The following is a 17,734-nucleotide window of genomic DNA, read 5'->3' on the forward strand; positions in this document are numbered from 1 at the left end:
GGGTGCAGGGAGGGGGTCGCTCCGGGTGCAGGGAGGGGGTCGCTCGGGGCTGTGGGGGGGGGGGAGCTCCGGGTGCAGGGAGGGGGTAGCTCCGGGTGCAGGGAGGGGGTCGCTCGGGGCTGTGTGGGTGGGGGGTAGCTCTGGGTGCAGGGAGGGGGTCGTTTGGGGCTGTGTGGGGGGGGGGGAGCTCCGGGTGCAGGGAGGGGGTCGCTCGGGGCTCTGTGGGTGGGGGGTTGCTCCGGGTGCAGGGAGGGGGTCGCTCAGGGTCCGGGTGCAGGGAGGGGGTCGCTCGGGGCTGTGTGTGGTGGGGGGAGCTCCGGGTGCAGGGAGGGGGTCGCTCGGGGCTGTGTGTGGGGGGGAGCTCCGGGTGCAGGGAGGGGGTCGCTCGGGGCTGTGTGTGGTGGGGGTAACTCCGGGTGCAGGGAGGGGGTCGCTCGGGGCTGTGTGATTGCAGGGGGGTCGCTCAGGGTGCAGGGAGGGTGCAGGGAGGGGGTCGCTCGGGGCTGTGTGGGGGGGGGGTCGCTCCAGGTGCAGGGAGGGGGTCGCTCGGGGCTGTGTGGGTGGGGGGAGCTCCGGGTGCAGGGAGGGGGTCGCTCTGGGCTGTGTGGGTGGGGGTTCGCACAGGATGCAGGGAGGGGGTTGCTCGGGGCTGTGTGGGTGGGGGGGAGCTCCGGGTGCAGGGAGGGGGTCGCTCTGGGTGCAGGGAGGGGGTAGCTCCGGGTGCAGGGAGGGGGTCGCTCGGGGCTGTGTGGGTGGGGGGGAGCTCCGGGTGCAGGGAGGGGGTCGCTCGGGGCTGTGTGGGTGGGGGGGAGCTCCGGGTGCAGGGAGGGGGTCGCTCGGGGCTGTGTGATTGCAGGGGGGTCGCTCCGGGTGCAGGGAGGTACCTCGGGGCTGCGTGCCGGGAGGGCTCCCCTGGGGTCCCTGTGCCCCGAGGGCTCTGCCAGGCGGGGAGCCGGGTTCCCCACCCAGGCGGCTCTTACGGGCTGCGGGAGCAACGGGGGCTGGGAGCTGAGGAGCAGCTTCAAAGCCCAGCAGCAGCAGCAGCAGCAGCAGCAGCGGGAGCCGAGGGAACGCGGCCGCCTGCCCCATGGCACCTGCTGCCCCACACTGCCCGGCTCCGGCTTCCCGCCTCCGACCGGGCCAGGGAGCGGGAGGAGGAGGTGGGGGACCAGGGGTGTGGAGCTGCCCCGGGACTGCCCTGCTCTTGCACTGTAGCCTGGGACGGGGCAACACCCCCGTGTCTCCCCAACTCTGCCCGTGGGCTCAGGGCTTCTGCCCCGTGGGGCTGGGGGTCTGGAATTCAGCCCAGCTGCTCCCACCTCCAACCCCGCGGCTCCTGGCTTCACCCTGCAGCGCGGGGGGGGGGGAGGTTCCGGGCTCAGGCTCTGGGTTTTAGCCGCAGGGCCCTGCCTTATAGGGTGCTCTCTCCCCTCCCCCACACCTCACCCCCCGTTCCATTTTCAGGGTTCGCTCCCCCAAGGGGCCGGATGAGGAGCTCGATGGGGTGGATGAGAAATTCTTCCAGGTGTTGGAACAGCTCAACTCCCAGAAGTAGGGTCCTGGGGTGGGGGGCGGAGGGGGGGCTGGGGGGTAGATGGGGAGAAAAGGGTGTGAGGGGAGAGGGAGGAGGGTCTGGGAGGAAATGCAGAAGAGGGGCTGGGGAACGGGGGTCTGGGGTACTGGGGAAGAGGATGGGGGAGAAGGAGGGAGGGGTCCCAGGGAGCAGGCGGGATGTAAGTGAACGTGCCATGGGGGCAGGACACGGGGGGTGAGGAATCGGGGCAGGGGAAAGGCCCAGGGGGCCGGGTGTGTGGGGGGAGGCAGGAGAGGAGCAGCGAGGAAGAGGAGGGGGGCAGAGCTGGGGGTTGGGCAGTGGGGCCGGGGTACGTGTGTTGGGGGGGTCCCAGATCCCACCCACTCCCCTCTCTCCCCCGCTTCAGGCAGTGGAAGAAGTCGGAGGATTTTAACCGCATCACCCTGTACTTCAAGGAGAAACTCATGGAGAAGGAGGTGAGCTGGGCTCCCGGTGGGCGAGGGGGCACTGCTGGGGGAAGCTCGCAGCCCCCAGGGCGACAGGGCACCAACCCCCTGTAAACAGTTTCTGGGTGTGACGGGTGCCTGGGGACGCTGTGCTGCACGGGGCCCCCTGGTGGCCGCGGTCCCTCACGGCAGCTCTCGCTCTCTCACCGCCTAGTATCGACTCTCGGCCCTGCCCGCCTTCAAGTACTACACGGCCTGCACCTTCCTGGTCTTCCTCGCCGGCTTCCTCATCCAGATGCTGGTGGCCCACAAGTGAGGATGAGAGAGGGGTTGGGATCCCCCCCCCCCCACAGCTCTGCTGGTGCCCCTCACTCCCGACCCGCAGCCCCCTGCTAGCCCAGCCCTGCCGGTGCCCCTCACTCCCGACCCGCAGCCCCTGCCAACCCAGCCCTGCCGGTGCCCCTCACTCCCGACCCGCAGCCCCTGCCAGCCCAGCCCTGCCGGTGCCCCTCACTCCCGACCCGCAGCCCCCTGCTAGCCCAGCCCTGCCAGTGCCCCTCACTCCCGACCCACAGCCCCCTGCTAGCCCAGCCCTGCCGGTGCCCCTCACTCCCGACCCGCAGCCCCTGCCAACCCAGTCCTGCCGGTGCCCCTCACTCCCGACCCGCAGCCCCCTGCTAGCCCAGCCCGGGGGTCCCTATTATTTCTAGTTTGTCCTCCGTTCTCCTCCAGGACCCCAGCGCTAGGGATCTCCTACGGCATCTCCTTCTTCCTCTTCACCCTTCTCCTCTTCATCTGCTTCGCTGGGAACCTGGTGGTAAGTGAGCGGGGCAGGGCACTGCTGTGGGGAAGCTCACAGCTCCAGAGTTGCCCTTCCCCCCACCCCCAACATGCCCCAGCTAGGGGACACTCTCGTCCCTGCAGCCCCTGGCTGGGGGCAAACTAACCCCCGCTCTCCCCCCACCCCCACCCTCCCATCTGCTGCTGTCCCAGAAGTGCTTCCAGAAAGGCCCCAAGATGCTGTACTGGGTCCCCTCCCTCTCCACGGCCGTCTGCACCCAGCCCTGGCTCCGGGTCACCCTGGGCGTCACCACCATCCTGGTCGTCCTCACCATGGCCATGTTCAACTTGGTGAGTAACCAAGGGAGGGGGCGTCCTCTCCCCGGCCCTGGGAGGGGAGCGGGGTCTCGTAGAGCCGAGGGGCTGGGCTCCAGGACTCCTGGGTCCTCTCCCCAGCCCTGGGAGGGGAGCGGGGTCTCGTAGAGCCGAGGGGCTGGGCTCCAGGACTCCTGGGTTCTCTCCCCGGTCCTGGGAGGGGAGCAGGGTCTCGTAGAGCCGAGAGGCTGGGCTCCAGGACTCCTGGGTTCTCTCCCCGGCCCTGGGAGGGGAGCGGGGTCTCGTAGAGCCGAGGGGCTGGGCTCCAGGACTCCTGGGTTCTCTCCCCGGCCCTGGGAGGGGAGCGGGGTCTCGTAGAGCCGAGGGGCTGGGCTCCAGGACTCCTGGGTTCTCTCCCCGGCCCCCACCCCCTATCCGACCCCTCCTGCTTCTCACCCCCTGAGGCCCCCCCCCCGGGACTCCTGCCCCATCCAACCTCCCCCCTGTTCCCTGACAGCCCCCGGACTCCCCGCCACTCCAGCCAATTCCCCCTCTCCTTCCTGACTGCCCCCCCGGGACCTCTGCCCCATCCAACCCCCCCTTCTCCCTGACCGCCCCCGGAACCCCTGCCCCTGACTGCCCCCATCCAACCCCCCGCCCTTCCTGACTGCCTCCCCCCGGACCCCTGCCCCCATCCAATCCCCCTCTCCCTCCTGACCACCCCCACCCCTATCCACACCCCTGCCCCATCCAACCCCCCCTTCTCCCTGACCGCCCCTGGAACCCCTGCCCCGACTGCCCCCCGCTGCCCCATCCAAGCCCCCCTCCTTCCTCCGCCCTCTGACCACCCCCACCCCTATCCACACCCCCGCCCCTGACCACTCCCCTGCCCTCTGTCCAGCCCCCCCCCACTCCTTGCCCCCTTACCGCGCTGCCTGGAGCATCAGTGGCTCTAGCCACGCTACCACCAGAGCACCAGGACAGGCAGCCGCCCCGCCCGGCTGGAGCCAGCCACACCACTGCGCAGCACAGAGCACCAGGACAGGCAGCCGCCCCGCCCGGCTGGAGCCAGCCACACCACCGCGCAGCACAGAGCACCAGGACAGGCAGCCGCCCCGCCCGGCTGGAGCCAGCCACACCACCGCGCAGCGCAGAGCACCAGGACAGGCAGCCGTGCCGCCTGGCTGGAGCCAGCCACACCACTGCGCAGCACAGAGCACCAGGACAGGCAGCCGTGCCGCCTGGCTGGAGCCAGCCACACCACTGCGCAGCACAGAGCGCCGGGACAGGCAGCCGTGCCGCCTGGCTGGAGTCAGCCCCGCCACCATGCAGCACAGAGCACCGGGGCAGGCCAGGTTCTGCAGCTGCGCTGCCCCAGGAGCTCACAGCCCCGCCGCCCAGAGCATTGCGGGGGAGGGGGAACAGCAGGGGAGGGGCCGGGGGTAGCCTCCCGGGGCAGGAGCTCAGGGGCCGGGCAGGAGGGTCCCGTGGGCTGGATCTGGCCTGTGGGCCATAGTTTGCCCACCTCTGGTCTAGTGGTTAGATGGGGGGGCTGGGAGCCAGGACTCCTGGGTTCTATCCCCAGCTCTGGGAGGGGAGTGGGGTCTAGTGGTTGGAGCAGAGGGGGCTGGGAGCCAGGACTCCTGGGTTCTGTCCCCAGCTGTATCCCTCTTGCTGCTTACGATTACCATCCTCCTCTTTGAGCAGTTCTTCATACCCACGCCCTGGTGTCCTCCACCATCCCATAATCCCACGGTGCCAGTGAACGCCACACGAGAATCTCCCTCGACCGATTCCTTATTCAGCATTCCGGTAAGCTTCGCGCTCCAGGAGGAGGCTGTTGGTGTTGAAGGTGGACTTGGGAAGGTCTTTAACTCACCATCCCCTTTCTCCCTTGCCCTGCCCCCTTTCCCTATGCCCCACCCCTTCCCCCCATGCCCCTCCCCCTTGCCTCCCCAGTACTACGTTTACTGTTGCATCCTGGGACTCCTCTCCTGCTCACTCTTCCTCCACATGAATTTTGAACTCAAGCTCCTGATGCTGACGCTTTGCCTGGTGATCTACAATGTCCTCTTCCTCCACAGCCATGCCTGGCTCTCCGACTGCTACGTCGGGCACCTCTACCCCAACCAGACCATGCTCAGGTAACCGCTGGGGCGGTGCCCCTGCAGCGCCCCCTAGGGACAGCACTGACTGTGGGGGGAGAGCGCCCCCTGCTGAGCCCCTGCCTGGGTCCCTGCAGCACAGCGCCCCCTAGTGCCAGCACTGAGTGTGCGGGGAGAGCGCCCCCTGCTGAGCCCCTGCCTCCGTCTCTGCAGCACAGCGCCCCCTAGTGCCAGCACTGAGTGTGCGGGGAGAGCGCCCCCTGCTGAGCCCCTGCCTCCGTCTCTGCAGCACAGCGCCCCCTAGTGCCAGCACTGACTGTGGGGGGAGAGCACCCCCTGCTGAGCCCCTGCAGCACAGCGCCCCCTAGTGCCAGCACTGAGTGTGCGGGGAGAGCGCCCCCTGCTGAGCCCCTGCCTCGGTCTCTGCAGCACAGCGCCCCCTAGTGCCAGCACTGACTGTGGGGGGAGAGCACCCCCTGCTGAGCCCCTGCAGCACAGCGCCCCCTAGTGCCAGCACTGAGTGTGCGGGGAGAGCACCCCCTGCTGAGCCCCTGCCTGGGTCTCTGCAGCACAGCACCCCCTAGTGCCAGCACTGACCGTGGGGGGAGAGCGCCCCCTATTAACCCTCTGCTAGCTCTCTGCAGCACAGCGCCCCCTAGTGCCAGCACTGCCTGTGCGGGGAGAGCACCCCCTGCTGAGCCCCTGCCTGGGTCTCTGCAGCACAGCGCCCCCTAGTGCCAGCACTGACTGTGGGGGGAGAGCACCCCCTGCTGAGCCCCTGCAGCACAGCGCCCCCTAGTGCCAGCACTGACTGTGCGGGGTCAGTGCCCTCTACTGAGGCGCCACCCCCCTGCTCCCTGCAGCACAGCGCCCCCTAGTGTCACACCGGGGCCAGCACTGACCGCCAGGGTAGAGCGCCCCCTGCTTAGCCCCTGCCCCAGCAGAACCCAGAAGTCTCCCACTCAAACACAACACAGTCCTGCTAAGCAGGTCCGAGCCGGGCCCAGGTCTGCTCTGCGCTTAGGGTTACCTCGTGCCCGGTTTTCTACCGGAAAGATGTACGGACCGGACGCTACAAGTCCGGTTAGCCCTGGCGGGCGGCAGGGAGGGGAGGCACCAGGTCATCAACCCGTGCCAGCCCCTGCTCAGCCAGAGCCGCCCCCTGTGTCTTGCGAGCAGGCAGGCAGGCCGGCTCCGCGTCAGCCTGCAGCTCCGCAGCAGAGGGAGCCCAGGGAGGGGAGGCGGTGGAGGAAGTGGAGGGGAGAGGGGAGCGAGCAGGGGGCAGGGCCTCGGGGGAAGAGGCGGGACATGGGGCACTCAGCAATTAGGAAGCTGGCAACCCTCTCTCTGCTGCCTGGTCTCTCTCCTGTCCGCAGGCCGGGGGTCCTGAAGGAACCCAAGCTGATGGGAGCCGTTTCCTTCTTTGTCTTCTTCTTCACCCTGCTGGCCCTGGCTAGACAAGTGAGTCACAGGGCCCCCTAGGGGTGGGACGCTGCCATCCCAGATACCTGGGTCCCATTCCCCCTCCCAGTTCCTCCCCGTGTGGGGCTGAGAGCTGCAGGACCCACTGGGGACCTCCCCTGGGTTCCCTTCTCCATCCTAGTCCGTCCTGCTGCGGTGCCCCTGGGGGTGAGCACCTTGTACTGCTATCCAGGACACCTGGGTCCAATGTCCCATCCCAGTCTGTTGTGATTGGTGCAAGCGACCTAGAAGAAAGTGTCCTGTGCTGCTGTCCCAGACACGTGGGTCCCACTCTCTCCCTGGGTGCTGGCAGCTGCAGTGCCCCACACTTCCATCCCAGGGGCCTGGATCCCATTCCTTGTCCCAGGCTCTCCCGCCAGGTGCTGGGATCTGCATGCTATCCTGTATGCCTGGGTCCCATCCCAGTCGCTCCTACTGGATGCTGGGAAGTGCAGGGCCCACTAGGGTGAGAACCGTCCCTCTCCAGGACTGGGGGGTCCTGATGGGCCGAGCCCCTCTGTGTCTCTCTTGAAGAACGAGTATTATTGCCGTCTTGACTTCTTGTGGAAGAAGAAGTTCAAGAAGGAGCGCGAGGAGATCGAGACCATGGAGAACCTGAACCGTGTCCTGCTGGAGAATGTGCTCCCGGCCGACGTGGCTCAGCAATTCATCGGCCAGAACCGGCGTAACGAGGTCAGCCTGGCTGTGTGCCTCCCCTTTAACGGGGGAATTTCGGACTGCCACCATTCAACTCGCCAATGCTGCCACCCGGTGGCCAAGATGGGGACTGCAGCCAGAAGGAAGTGGGCTGACGATTCATAGAATTTCCCCAAGTTTAAGGCCAGAAGGGATTGCTAGGTTAGCTAGTCTGACTTCCCGTGGAGCACAAGCCATGGATCTTCACCCAGGTACTTCTCTACTGAGCCCAGCTTGGGTTAGACCAAAGCGTTTCAGTCCTTGGGAGGCTAAACTGTTGTGGCCACTGGAGAGACTGAGGTGCTGCTGATGCCCGAGGACCCTGCAACGCCAGGAATTTATTCGGTGACACAAGCCCAGGTGATCCCAGCAGGCGTCCCACACCCCATGCCTCAGAGGAAGGTGGAAACTCGCCCCAGATCCTTGCCAATCTGACCTGGGTGGAGGTTCCTTCTCTACCACAAATCTGGTGACCCAGAGCATGTGCTCCAGACTGACCAGCCAGGCATCTAGACAGATGGTTCTCTGAACCACCTCAGAGCCCTGGTCCACCCCATCCAATGTCCCATCTGCAACTGTGGCCAATCCCTGGTACTTCAGAGGAAGGTGAAAAATACCCTGGAATGCATCTGGCCAATTATGCATTGAGGGGGGAAAGAATCTGTGACCTCTGCCTTCCCGATCCTGGTCCTGTCTCCCTGGGGCTGAGAGCTGTGGGTCTCATAGGGATGTCACTGTGAATGTCTGGGTCCCATTCTCCATCCTGCTCCCCCTGTGGGGCTGAGAACTGCGGGTCCCAGATCTCTGGGTCCCATTCCCCATGTTACTCCCTCACCTGTGTTGCTGAGAACAGCAGGGTCCGTAGGAGAACTCTCCTGGATGCCTGGGTCTCATTCCTGAGATCCTGACATGGCGTGTGTCCATATAAGTTTACTAAGATTGCCAAGATATGGACACTCAGTTCCCATTGAAATCATTTGGATTTAGGACTGTAGGACGGGAAAAGGCCTCCTGGGTCACCAAAGGCGGGTCCTGCTACCTCAGAGAGCCCCGTCTTCCCTATCGAGCACCATCCTCACACTACTGTAGGGTTTTCTCACCACCACCACTCCTATTAGAGGCTGTTCCAGAACCTCCTTTGTCCGATAGTCAGCAACCTTCTTATCTTCTCCAGCCTCCGTTGCTCCCTGGTTAGTTTATCCCATTTGTTCTCGTGCCAGCATTGTCCTCTAGTTTCATGAGCTCTTCCCCCTCTCTGGTGTTTCCCCCGACGTATTTACAGAGAGCAGTCAGCCTCTTTTTCCTCTTGTCAGGCTGGCTCTCCATTCCCCCGATCATCCCTGCAGCCCTTCTCTGCATCTGGTCTAACTTGAATGAGTTTGAGCTACCGAATCACATTGGCTGGTTTGAGCATCTCAACAGCTACTGTTAAGTTGCTCTTGTGGGGTCTGTGTGTGATGGTGTAGTGGAAACTTTCTGGGGCGATGTTGTGGAATGGGGAAGTGGTTGGGTTCGGTGGGTCATAATATTGGTTGTGTTGGGTTTTGTTTCGTGCGAGGTGACGGATGGGTTCAGGAAGCTATGGTAGTTGGGATAAATCATGGTGGTCTGGTGGGGTTTTGCTTTGGGTTGTGTTGGAGCTGGGGCTGGTTGGTTGGTTGCTGGGTTTAGTGATGGGTGGGTTGTCTGGGTTTGGTGGGTTGTGTTGGTTGGGGGCTGGTTGGGTTTCACTGACGTTTGGTTGGCTTTGGTGCACTGTGTTGGTTGGGGGTGTTTGGGTTTGATTGGTTGTGGTGGTAGATGTGTTTGCCGGAGCTGGTTCGCTGGAGTGGGCTCTGCTGGCTGACTGGGGTGGGCTGTGTTTGGGTTAGTTGAATGGGTTTCATGACTGCTATGTTGTTTGAGAATGTTTTGGTCTGGTTGGCTGCGGTGATGCCTGTGTTAGTTGGGGTGGTTGGCTATGGTTGGGGGTGTTTGGGTTTGGCTGGCTGTGATGAGGGGTGTATTGCTGAAGTTGGCTGACTGTGGTGGGTTGTGTTGACTGGGCTGGTTGGGTAGGTGTGTGATGGCTGTGTTAGTTGGGGATGTTTGGCTTTGATTGGCTGTGCTGATCAATACGTTGGTGGGGTTTGGATAGCTGTGTTGGTTGGAGGTGGGGACTCTACTGGACTGTGGGAGTGTGGTTTGGGAGTGGTTGGGTTTGTATGGCTGTGCTGTTTGGAGTTGGCTGATTGTGGTGGGATCTGGCTGGCTCGGGTGTCTGTATTGATTGTAAAAGCAGCAAAGAATCCTGTGGCACCTTATAGACTAACAGACATTTTGCAGCATGAGCTTTCGTGGGTGAATACCCACTTCGTCGGATGCAAGTAGTGGAAATTTCCAGGGGCAGGTGTATATATGCAAGCAAGAAGCAAGCTAGAGATAACGAGGTTAGTTCAATCAGGGAGGATGAGGCCCTGTTCTAGCAGTTGAGGTGTGAAAACCAAGGGAGGAGAAACTGGTTCTGTAGTTGGCAAGCCATTCACAGTCTTTGTTTAATCCTGAGCTGATGGTGTCAAATTTGCAGATGAACTGAAGCTCAGCAGTTTCTCTTTGAAGTCTGGTCCTGAAGTTTTTTTGCTGCAGGATGGCCACCTTAAGATCTGCTATTGTGTGGCTAGGGAGGTTGAAGTGTTCTCCTACAAGTTTTTGTATATTGCCATTCCTAATATCCGATTTGTGTCCATTTATCCTTTTCCGTAGAGACTGTCCAGTTTGGCTGATGTACATAGCAGAGGGGCATTGCTGGCATATGATGGCGCATATTACATTGGTGGATGTGCAGGTGAATGAACCGATGATGGTGTGGCTGATCTGGTTAGGTCCTGTGATGGTGTCGCTGGTGTAGATATGTGGGCAGAGTTGGCATCGAGGTTTGTTGCATGGATTGGTTCCTGATCTAGAGTTACTATGGTGCGGTGTGCAGTTACTGGTGAGAATACGCTTCAGGTTGGCAGGTTGTCTGTGGGCGAGGACTGGCCTGCCACCCAAGGCCTGTGAAAGTGTGGGATCATTGTCCAGGATGGGTTGTAGATCCCTGATGATGCGTTGGAGGGGTTTTAGCTGGGGACTGTATGTGATGGCCAGTGGAGTCCTGTTGGTTTCTTTCTTGGGTTTGTCTTGCAGTAGGAGGCTTCTGGGTACACGTCTGGCTCTGTTGATCTGTTTCCTTATTTTCTCGTGCGGGTACTGTAGTTTTGGGAATGCTTGGTGGAGATTTTGTAGGTGTTGGTCTCTGTCTGTGGGGTTAGAGCAGATGCGGTTGTACCTCAGTGCTTGGCTGTAGACAATGGATCTTGTGGTGTACCCGGGATGGAAGCTGGAGGCATGAAGGTAGGCATAGCGGTCGGTAGGTTTTCGGTATAGGGTGGTGTTAATGTGACCATCACTTATTTGCACCGTGGTGTCTAGGAAACTGCTGAGCTTCAGTTCATCTGCAAATTTGACACCATCAGCTCAGGATTAAACAAAGACTGTGAATGGCTTGCCAACTACAGAACTAGTTTCTCCTCCCTTGGTTTTCACACCTCAACTGCTAGAACAGGGCCTCATCCTCCCTGATTGAACTAACCTTGTTATCTCTAGCTTGCTTCTTGCTTGCATATATACACCTGCCCCTGGAAATTTCCACTACTTGCATCCGAAGAAGTAGGTATTCACCCACGAAAGCTCATGCTCCAAAACGTCTGTTAGTCTATAAGGTGCCACAGGATTCTTTGCTGCTTTTACAGATCCAGACTAACACGGCTACCCCTCTGTATTGATTGTGGTGGTTGGGTTGGCTGGGTGGGTGTATCGGCTGGGGATGATGGTTGGAGTTGGTGGGCTATATTGGCTGTACTGATTGTGGTGGTTGGACAGGTTTGGTGAGGTCTGTGTTGGTTGGGGGTGGCTGGGTTTGATTGGTGGCAGGGTTGGCTGTGGTAGGTGGGTTTTAGCTGGGGTTTGATTTGCGTCTATTTGCCATGTCCCCGTCCTGTGTGAAGTTATCAGAAAGTGATGCGCTGTCTCTCTCTCCCATCCAGGACCTTTACCATCAGTCCTATGACTGTGTCTGTGTCCTCTTCGCCTCCATCCCCGACTTCAAGGAGTTCTATTCCGAGTCCAACGTCAACCACGAAGGGCTGGAGTGTCTGCGGCTGCTCAATGAGATCATTGCGGATTTTGATGAGGTTTGAGGGGGTTCAGATGAGATCTGGGCACTGGAAAGCGGGCAGCATCTCAGCACATCGTTAATGGGTCATGGGGCCGATCTGCGGCAGAGGGCTGCTGTCTTGATAGAGCTGGTTGGGCTGAGGATCCAATCCAGGGGAGGTAGGGGGAGTGAGATGGGGCTGAATGGACCAATGACTTGGTTATTTCTAATTCTGCAGCTGCTGTCAAAGCCAAAATTCAGTGGTGTGGAGAAGATCAAGACCATTGGCAGCACCTACATGGCAGCTACGGGATTAAATGCCACCTCTGGCCAGGACAACCAGCAGGTACCTCCTTTCTCTCTCCTTGCTGGAGCTCCCGCCAAGTGTTCCCCAGTTTCCCAGAACCCCTTGGGGCTGGGTGACAGCTCCTGAGCTTACCCTGTGTCCCATCTATCTCAGACCCTTGCTCATCTCCTGGAGATATGCCCTGATCGTGGGTTGGCTGCTTTCTCACTGGTTGTGGGTGGGGTTAGACATTGGTTCCCAGGTTGTGATTGGTGGATTTTCCTCCTCTCCCATTGTGGTGGTGGTGGGGTTTACCCTTCAGGATGCCGAGAGGAGCTACACCCACCTGGGCATCATGGTGGAGTTCGCGGTGGCCCTGATAGCCAAGCTGGATATCATCAACAAACACTCCTTCAACAACTTCAAACTCCGTGTGGGTGAGTTCCCTCCAACCTAGATGCAGGAACAATCACCCCCAGGCTCTGCAACCTTTGCTGTCCATTGGATGTGGCCAGCATTGTTGACCGTGCTGGTTGACCATGGCTGACAGCCAATCTTGGGCCTGCTGGTTGGCCATGGCCAATGGCCAACGTTGACCTTGTGGGTTGGGCACACCAACTATGGCAAACGTTGACCTCACCCGACTGGCCCTGCTTCCCCCATTTCCAGTGATGACCCCACCCACTTGACCACATGTGCAATGACCAGTGCTGACCCTGTTCAGATGACTGTTTTGGGGATATGTGATTAGGATTGGGGGGGAGCAGTGTAGGGATTTGGGGGAATGTGTTTGGTATTTGGGTGTCAGGATTTCAACACTGGGTGCTGGAATTCTGGGGGTGCCGAGCTGGGACGTTGATGTTCGGTGCTAGGATTTCAGGGCTGTTCCAAAAGACTATGTCATGGCAGGTAATTTTTGAGGCCCTTATGAAATGTTCACATGGTCTCGCCCTGCACAAATCTTACTAGCTGTGTCCCCCATCCTCCTACCTCTCTCCCACCTTCCCACCCCCTGTCCAGGTATAAACCATGGCCCCGTGGTGGCTGGTGTGATCGGAGCCCAGAAACCCCAGTATGACATTTGGGGAAACACGGTAAATGTGGCGAGTCGCATGGAGAGCACCGGGGTGCTGGGGAAGATCCAGGTATGAGGAATGATGCCGTGTCGCCAACTTAGCGACTTTGTCACCAGATTTAGTGACGTTTTGGTTTCCCTAGCGAGAAAATAAGTGTCAACGTGACCAGTGACAAATCTAGTGACTTTCACTGCCAACTGCAGTGGCATTCACAGAAAGACGTCACCATTGTGTATAGTCAACAAATCATTCACAAGCAGCTCGATAGTGTTAATCAAATCCATTCCGTGCTCTTCTTACTACGTTCTGCTGCACCCCAAGTCAATGTCATCAGGTCTCAACTGAGCACGTCCTCGGAAGGAGTCGCATTCCAGGGCTTCTTGGGCTGAGATCACTCTAATCTGCAGGCGAGGAAAAGAAGTTTGTGGAGGCTAATTAAATACTTTGCTAAAGCCAGGTGCACTTTGGTGAGAGCAGCACATTAGCCAGGCCCTGTTTATACCCAAATGTGTTCTTTCTCGCTGCTCTGTGGCAGGTAGCACACCCTGGGGTGCAGAGGAAGACGGCTAATGAAGTGAGCAGGATTGAGGGAGGCAGGTTAGCCAGTGAGGAGAGCCACATGGATGGAAGATGGGGTGGAATGAGATGGGGCCCGGTGCCCCAATGGGACGGGGCAGCACCGTTGCTTTCAGGGATGAAGCCCTTATTACAGGATCAAAAGTGGAACTAGCTTGATTCTGGTTCCTCTTTACTCCTTCCCCTGGCGTGGCCTGGGGCTAGCAGCCCAGCTGTTTCCAGAAATGAAACCCTGGCAGTGGGGGGAAGGGGTCTGCGTAGCAGACTTTTGTTTTTAAATCTACTTTCTTGGCTCCGTGCAGCGCTGAGTTCAGGTCAGGCGAATGTCCTCTCCCCCCTGGTTCTGGGCTCTCCCGTTCACTAACCTGTCAGCTCAGACCCAGGCTGGCAAGACGAGGCTCAGCTGAAATGAACCTACCCCAGCCGACCTGGGCTGCCATGTACAGAGCGTCCTTCCCAGTGAGCAGAGGGCTGCAGTTTCCTTCCCAGTGAGCAGAGGGCGCCCTCCTGAGGATGGCAGTGTACTGGTGTAGGTGTAGCTGCTTCTGGTGCGCAGCAGAACGTAGTAAGAAGAGCACGGAATGGATTTGATTAACACTATTGAGCTGCTTGTGAATGATTTTGTGACTATACTCGCCTCTGTGTGTGTGTGTGTGTGTGTGTGTGTGTGTGTGTGTTTCTGTGTGTGTGTAATTCTCTCTTGAATTCTCTGGAAATTCTGTTCAGTGACATTTTTTACTCCTTTCAGTGCTTAAACAGCTACATCTAGCGACTTTTCAGGGTTTGTCTGGTGACTTCCTGCTATGTGGAGTTGGCAACACTGTTGTGGGGTAGCTCACAGCACCTGGGTCCCTCGCTGGGCATGCAGTGGGGGAGCTCACAGCTCACACTGGAGGGAAGAAAGTGGGGGGAGCAGGGTGGAAGTGTGGTCCCCCACCTCACTTGGGCCCTACCTGTCACGACTACTCAGGGACCATGGCATCGCTGTGGGACGCTTGCAGCACCAGAATCCCCCCAACCAGGGAGCCTGGAGGGCTGCTGAAATTACAAGGTTAATTTTCTCCCTTCTCTCCTTTACTCCCTCCCCCCAGGTCACAGAGGAGACAGCCAGGGCCCTGGAGACCCTGGGTTACACCTGCTACCTCCGCGGGGTTATCAAGGTCAAGGGCAAAGGCCAGTTACGGACCTACTACGTCTGCACCGACCTGTCCCGCGGTGGCCTGCAGGCCGCCATGCTCAGCTGAGAGCTCCCCGCACCCCCGGACAAATGGACACAGCACAGAGGGCTGGTCTCCTTCCGTCCCGCTGCAGTACTTCCTCTCCACCACTCGGGGGAGCTGGCACAGGAGACTGACGGCTTTGCATTCATCCACTCATGTCATGACTTGATGCCTGGACTCAGTCTTTCACAATGGGAAGGGCTGGGGGCGATTTGGGGGGGCGGCTCAGAGGGCGATGAACCCCACCTGCAGGAGGCATGGAAGGGGGCTGGTTTGAGGTGGGTGGGGTGCAGAGGGGAATGACACCCCTGAAGAGCTGGGTGAGTCAGGATGGGCGAGACAATACGGGGGTACAGGGAGAGCTCGGAATAACCTGATCCCCCTCCGTGAGGGGCTGGGGGAGCCAGCTAAGGAGAGTCCCCCCCTCCCCCTTTAATCCCTCTTCCTTGAAGGCCGCCCACCCCCCAGCCTCCAGACCCCGGGCGTGCTGTGGTCTCAGCCCCGGGTGTGTATGTACTTCCTGTTACCCAAGATCAGTGGCAGGAAACCGCAGCTTCCGGAGAGACCAGAACTGGCTTCCCCGGGAAGATCATCCTTCCCCAGGGTGTGCCAGAGCCTGGGGGGCGTGTTGAAGGGAGGATTGTGTGTGCAGAGTAGGGAGGGGGTGTGTGTGAGTGTGTGTGTGTGTGTGTGTGTGTGTATAGGGGGACTTCTCTATAGTTTTAATATAGGCAGGGCCATTCATCAGCCTACTGATTCCCGGGCAGCTCCCATTATAAGCCCCTGTTTCCTGATAATCTTGCTGAACTCGGGCTGACAGTTCCCACGCCAGGTGTCTGCCTCAGACTGACTTTTTTTTTCCTGGAAAGTTTGAGCCGAATAAGTCCAGCTGTTTCGGAGAGCGAGGCTAGTGAAAACCCCACTGGTTTGCCGGCGAGCTTTTCTGTCAGCAGCCCCAGTGCCCCTTGCTTCCGAGCAGGAACTTGGGAATTTGGCAGCTAAGAGCCACTGAAGTCGCTCCATAGCCGAGGGTCAGCAGGGCTTTCCCTGCAGTTGCAGCTCTGGGCCAGGATGATGCTGAGGACAAGGGCTCCTGTCTCACTTCTGCTCCCAGTGCCCCCCTGCCAGGCCCAGGAGACGGAAGCTGCCTGATTTGAATGAAGAGGGGAGAAAATTGGGTGGGGGAGTTAGGGAAGGGGAATGAGGAGTCTGGGAGGGGAGGGGAGGGGGCACCGCTTGGAGGTGGGCAGAGTATGGCACGAGGAGCTGAGAAAAGGGGCCTGGGGCTGTCTGGGGAAGGAGGCCGGGAGCTAAGAAGGGACAGTGGGGCTGGGAGCTGCTGGGGTGGGGAAGTTTTAGGCCAGAAGAGGGCAATAGATCATTTCGTCTGACCTCAGAGGACACTGGGTCTGGCTGGACAAGGAGCCTGGATTGGAAGCCAGGGAGAGAAATGGAAAGTGGGAGATCGGGGTGAGGGGGCTGGGAGCCAGGAGGTGCTGGGGTGGGGAGATTGAGTGCAGACGAGGCACGGGCACGGGAGCAAACAGCTGTGCAACCGACGCTTGTTCCCCTCGAGTGCAGGACCACATAGAGGATGACAACCTACTACTGCTACCAGTTATTCTGCAGCTCTGTGTGGTGGATCCAGTGATTTCAGCCCTGCTGAGGAGCCATGTGGCTGTCAGTATGATGCCACATGAGGGGATTTCTCTGTGGTTTTTTTTTTTTTTCGAGTTCGCTTTTGTAAAAACCCAGGAAATCACCCGCACAAGCTACATTAAAAGAATATTATTAAGGTTACAAAGCTGAGCATGCCCAAGGGAGGAAATGCCCAAATTCAGGGGCCTGTGCAAAACTGACTTTGGTAATGGTCTTTTCACGTCGTTGTTTGTGGCTGTAATTATTCTATTTAAGGTCACGTAGGAATACGCAGCATTACTGATTTGTAAACGGCGTCTCTGTGGCTATTTGTTACTCGCCGCACACACACTGAGCAGGTCCCCCTCCCCCCCAAGCAGGGGGTGGCAGGGACACACACACACAGAGAGTGCAGGTCTGATCCCCTGCAGCAGGACACACACACACATCACACAGCAGGGCTCATTTCCTCCAGCAGGTGGCAGCAGCAGGGGCTAGTGGGGCTGAGGGCTGAGACCAGCGGAACCAACGAGAAGGCTACGGCAGGCGTGAAGGATTCACAGCTTCCCTGGGCCAGCCCTGGTAACAGGCTACACAGAAACTGTCCTTTAATTAAGCAAAATAAGACAGAGGGTGAATTTGCCCGCTGAGGGGCTGGGTTGGAGCCAGCGCCCCCTAGCGGGGACAGGCCATGTGTCCCATTCCCCACCCGCTAAGCCAGCTGGTCGTCCCCCCGCCCAGTCGGGGCTGGCTCTGAGCCGGCCTGGCGCCCCCTAGTGGGGCTGACTCGCATACTTACTACGCTGGTTCTAAGCAGGTGCCCGAGCTTAAAATAGCTGCTCCTAGTCGCCTCACTGTGGACCGACGGCTTGTAGTGCCCTAGCTGGCCACTGGGAGCAGCCAACCCTGCAGCTCAGATGGGAGACAGGAAAGCTCCCTGGTGAAATCCCAGATTCCCTTTGTGTCTGGCTGTGACAATAGAGTTGGGGAAGGATGGTCCTGTGGTTCAGGCCCCTGGACTGGGTCCCTAGACGCCCACATGCTGTTCCTTGCTCTGCCACAGACTCCCAGTATCACCTTTGACAAGTCGCTGCACCTCCCACATGCCTCAGTTTCCCCGTTTGCAAACTAGGGGTAATAATCCTGTCTTTGCCCATTTGGACTGCAAGTGCCTAGCCGCAGGGGCTGTCTCACCGTGGGTTTGTGCAGCGCCTGGCACAACGGGGGCCCTGCTCTCGGGTGGGGTCAGTGCAGCCTCAAGCACTTCCTGAAGACACGGACTCGCCCAGCCTCAGCCGCTCAACGTTCCCGCCATCCCTCCCCCTGTTTCTCACCGTCTCTTCCCCCACCACCTGCCTCTGTCCCTCAACCGCTCTCTACCCCTCCCACTTTCACTCCCCCGCCCGCTGAGCACACAGGCCACTTCC

The 17,734-nt window shown here is 59.8% G+C and overlaps 1 protein-coding gene across 2 annotated transcripts in view; it reads left to right on the forward strand.

The window, feature by feature from the left end:
- Nucleotides 1-16,629, forward strand: part of ADCY4 (adenylate cyclase 4) — a 28,573-nt gene extending 11,944 nt beyond the window's left edge. Inside the window, exons 12-25 of one of the 2 annotated variants that reach the window (XM_044986479.1) lie at nt 1,465-1,551; nt 1,941-2,010; nt 2,195-2,292; nt 2,713-2,797; nt 2,977-3,111; nt 4,783-4,887; nt 5,035-5,219; nt 6,557-6,641; nt 7,176-7,334; nt 11,402-11,548; nt 11,750-11,857; nt 12,120-12,234; nt 12,818-12,942; nt 14,541-16,629. In XM_044986479.1, the coding sequence (XP_044842414.1) occupies nt 1,465-1,551; nt 1,941-2,010; nt 2,195-2,292; nt 2,713-2,797; nt 2,977-3,111; nt 4,783-4,887; nt 5,035-5,219; nt 6,557-6,641; nt 7,176-7,334; nt 11,402-11,548; nt 11,750-11,857; nt 12,120-12,234; nt 12,818-12,942; nt 14,541-14,693 (1,657 nt within the window). In that variant the 3' untranslated portion in view covers nt 14,694-16,629. Of the gene's footprint in view, nt 1-1,464; nt 1,552-1,940; nt 2,011-2,194; nt 2,293-2,712; nt 2,798-2,973; nt 3,112-4,782; nt 4,888-5,034; nt 5,220-6,556; nt 6,642-7,175; nt 7,335-11,401; nt 11,549-11,749; nt 11,858-12,119; nt 12,235-12,817; nt 12,943-14,540 lie in introns of both variants that reach the window. The other variant, XM_044986478.1, reaches the window with a different exon arrangement.
- The last annotated feature ends 1,105 nt before the right edge of the window (nt 16,630-17,734 follow it).

This window comes from Mauremys mutica, chromosome 13 (assembly GCF_020497125.1).
Source record: "Mauremys mutica isolate MM-2020 ecotype Southern chromosome 13, ASM2049712v1, whole genome shotgun sequence".
NCBI lineage: Eukaryota > Metazoa > Chordata > Testudines > Geoemydidae > Mauremys > Mauremys mutica.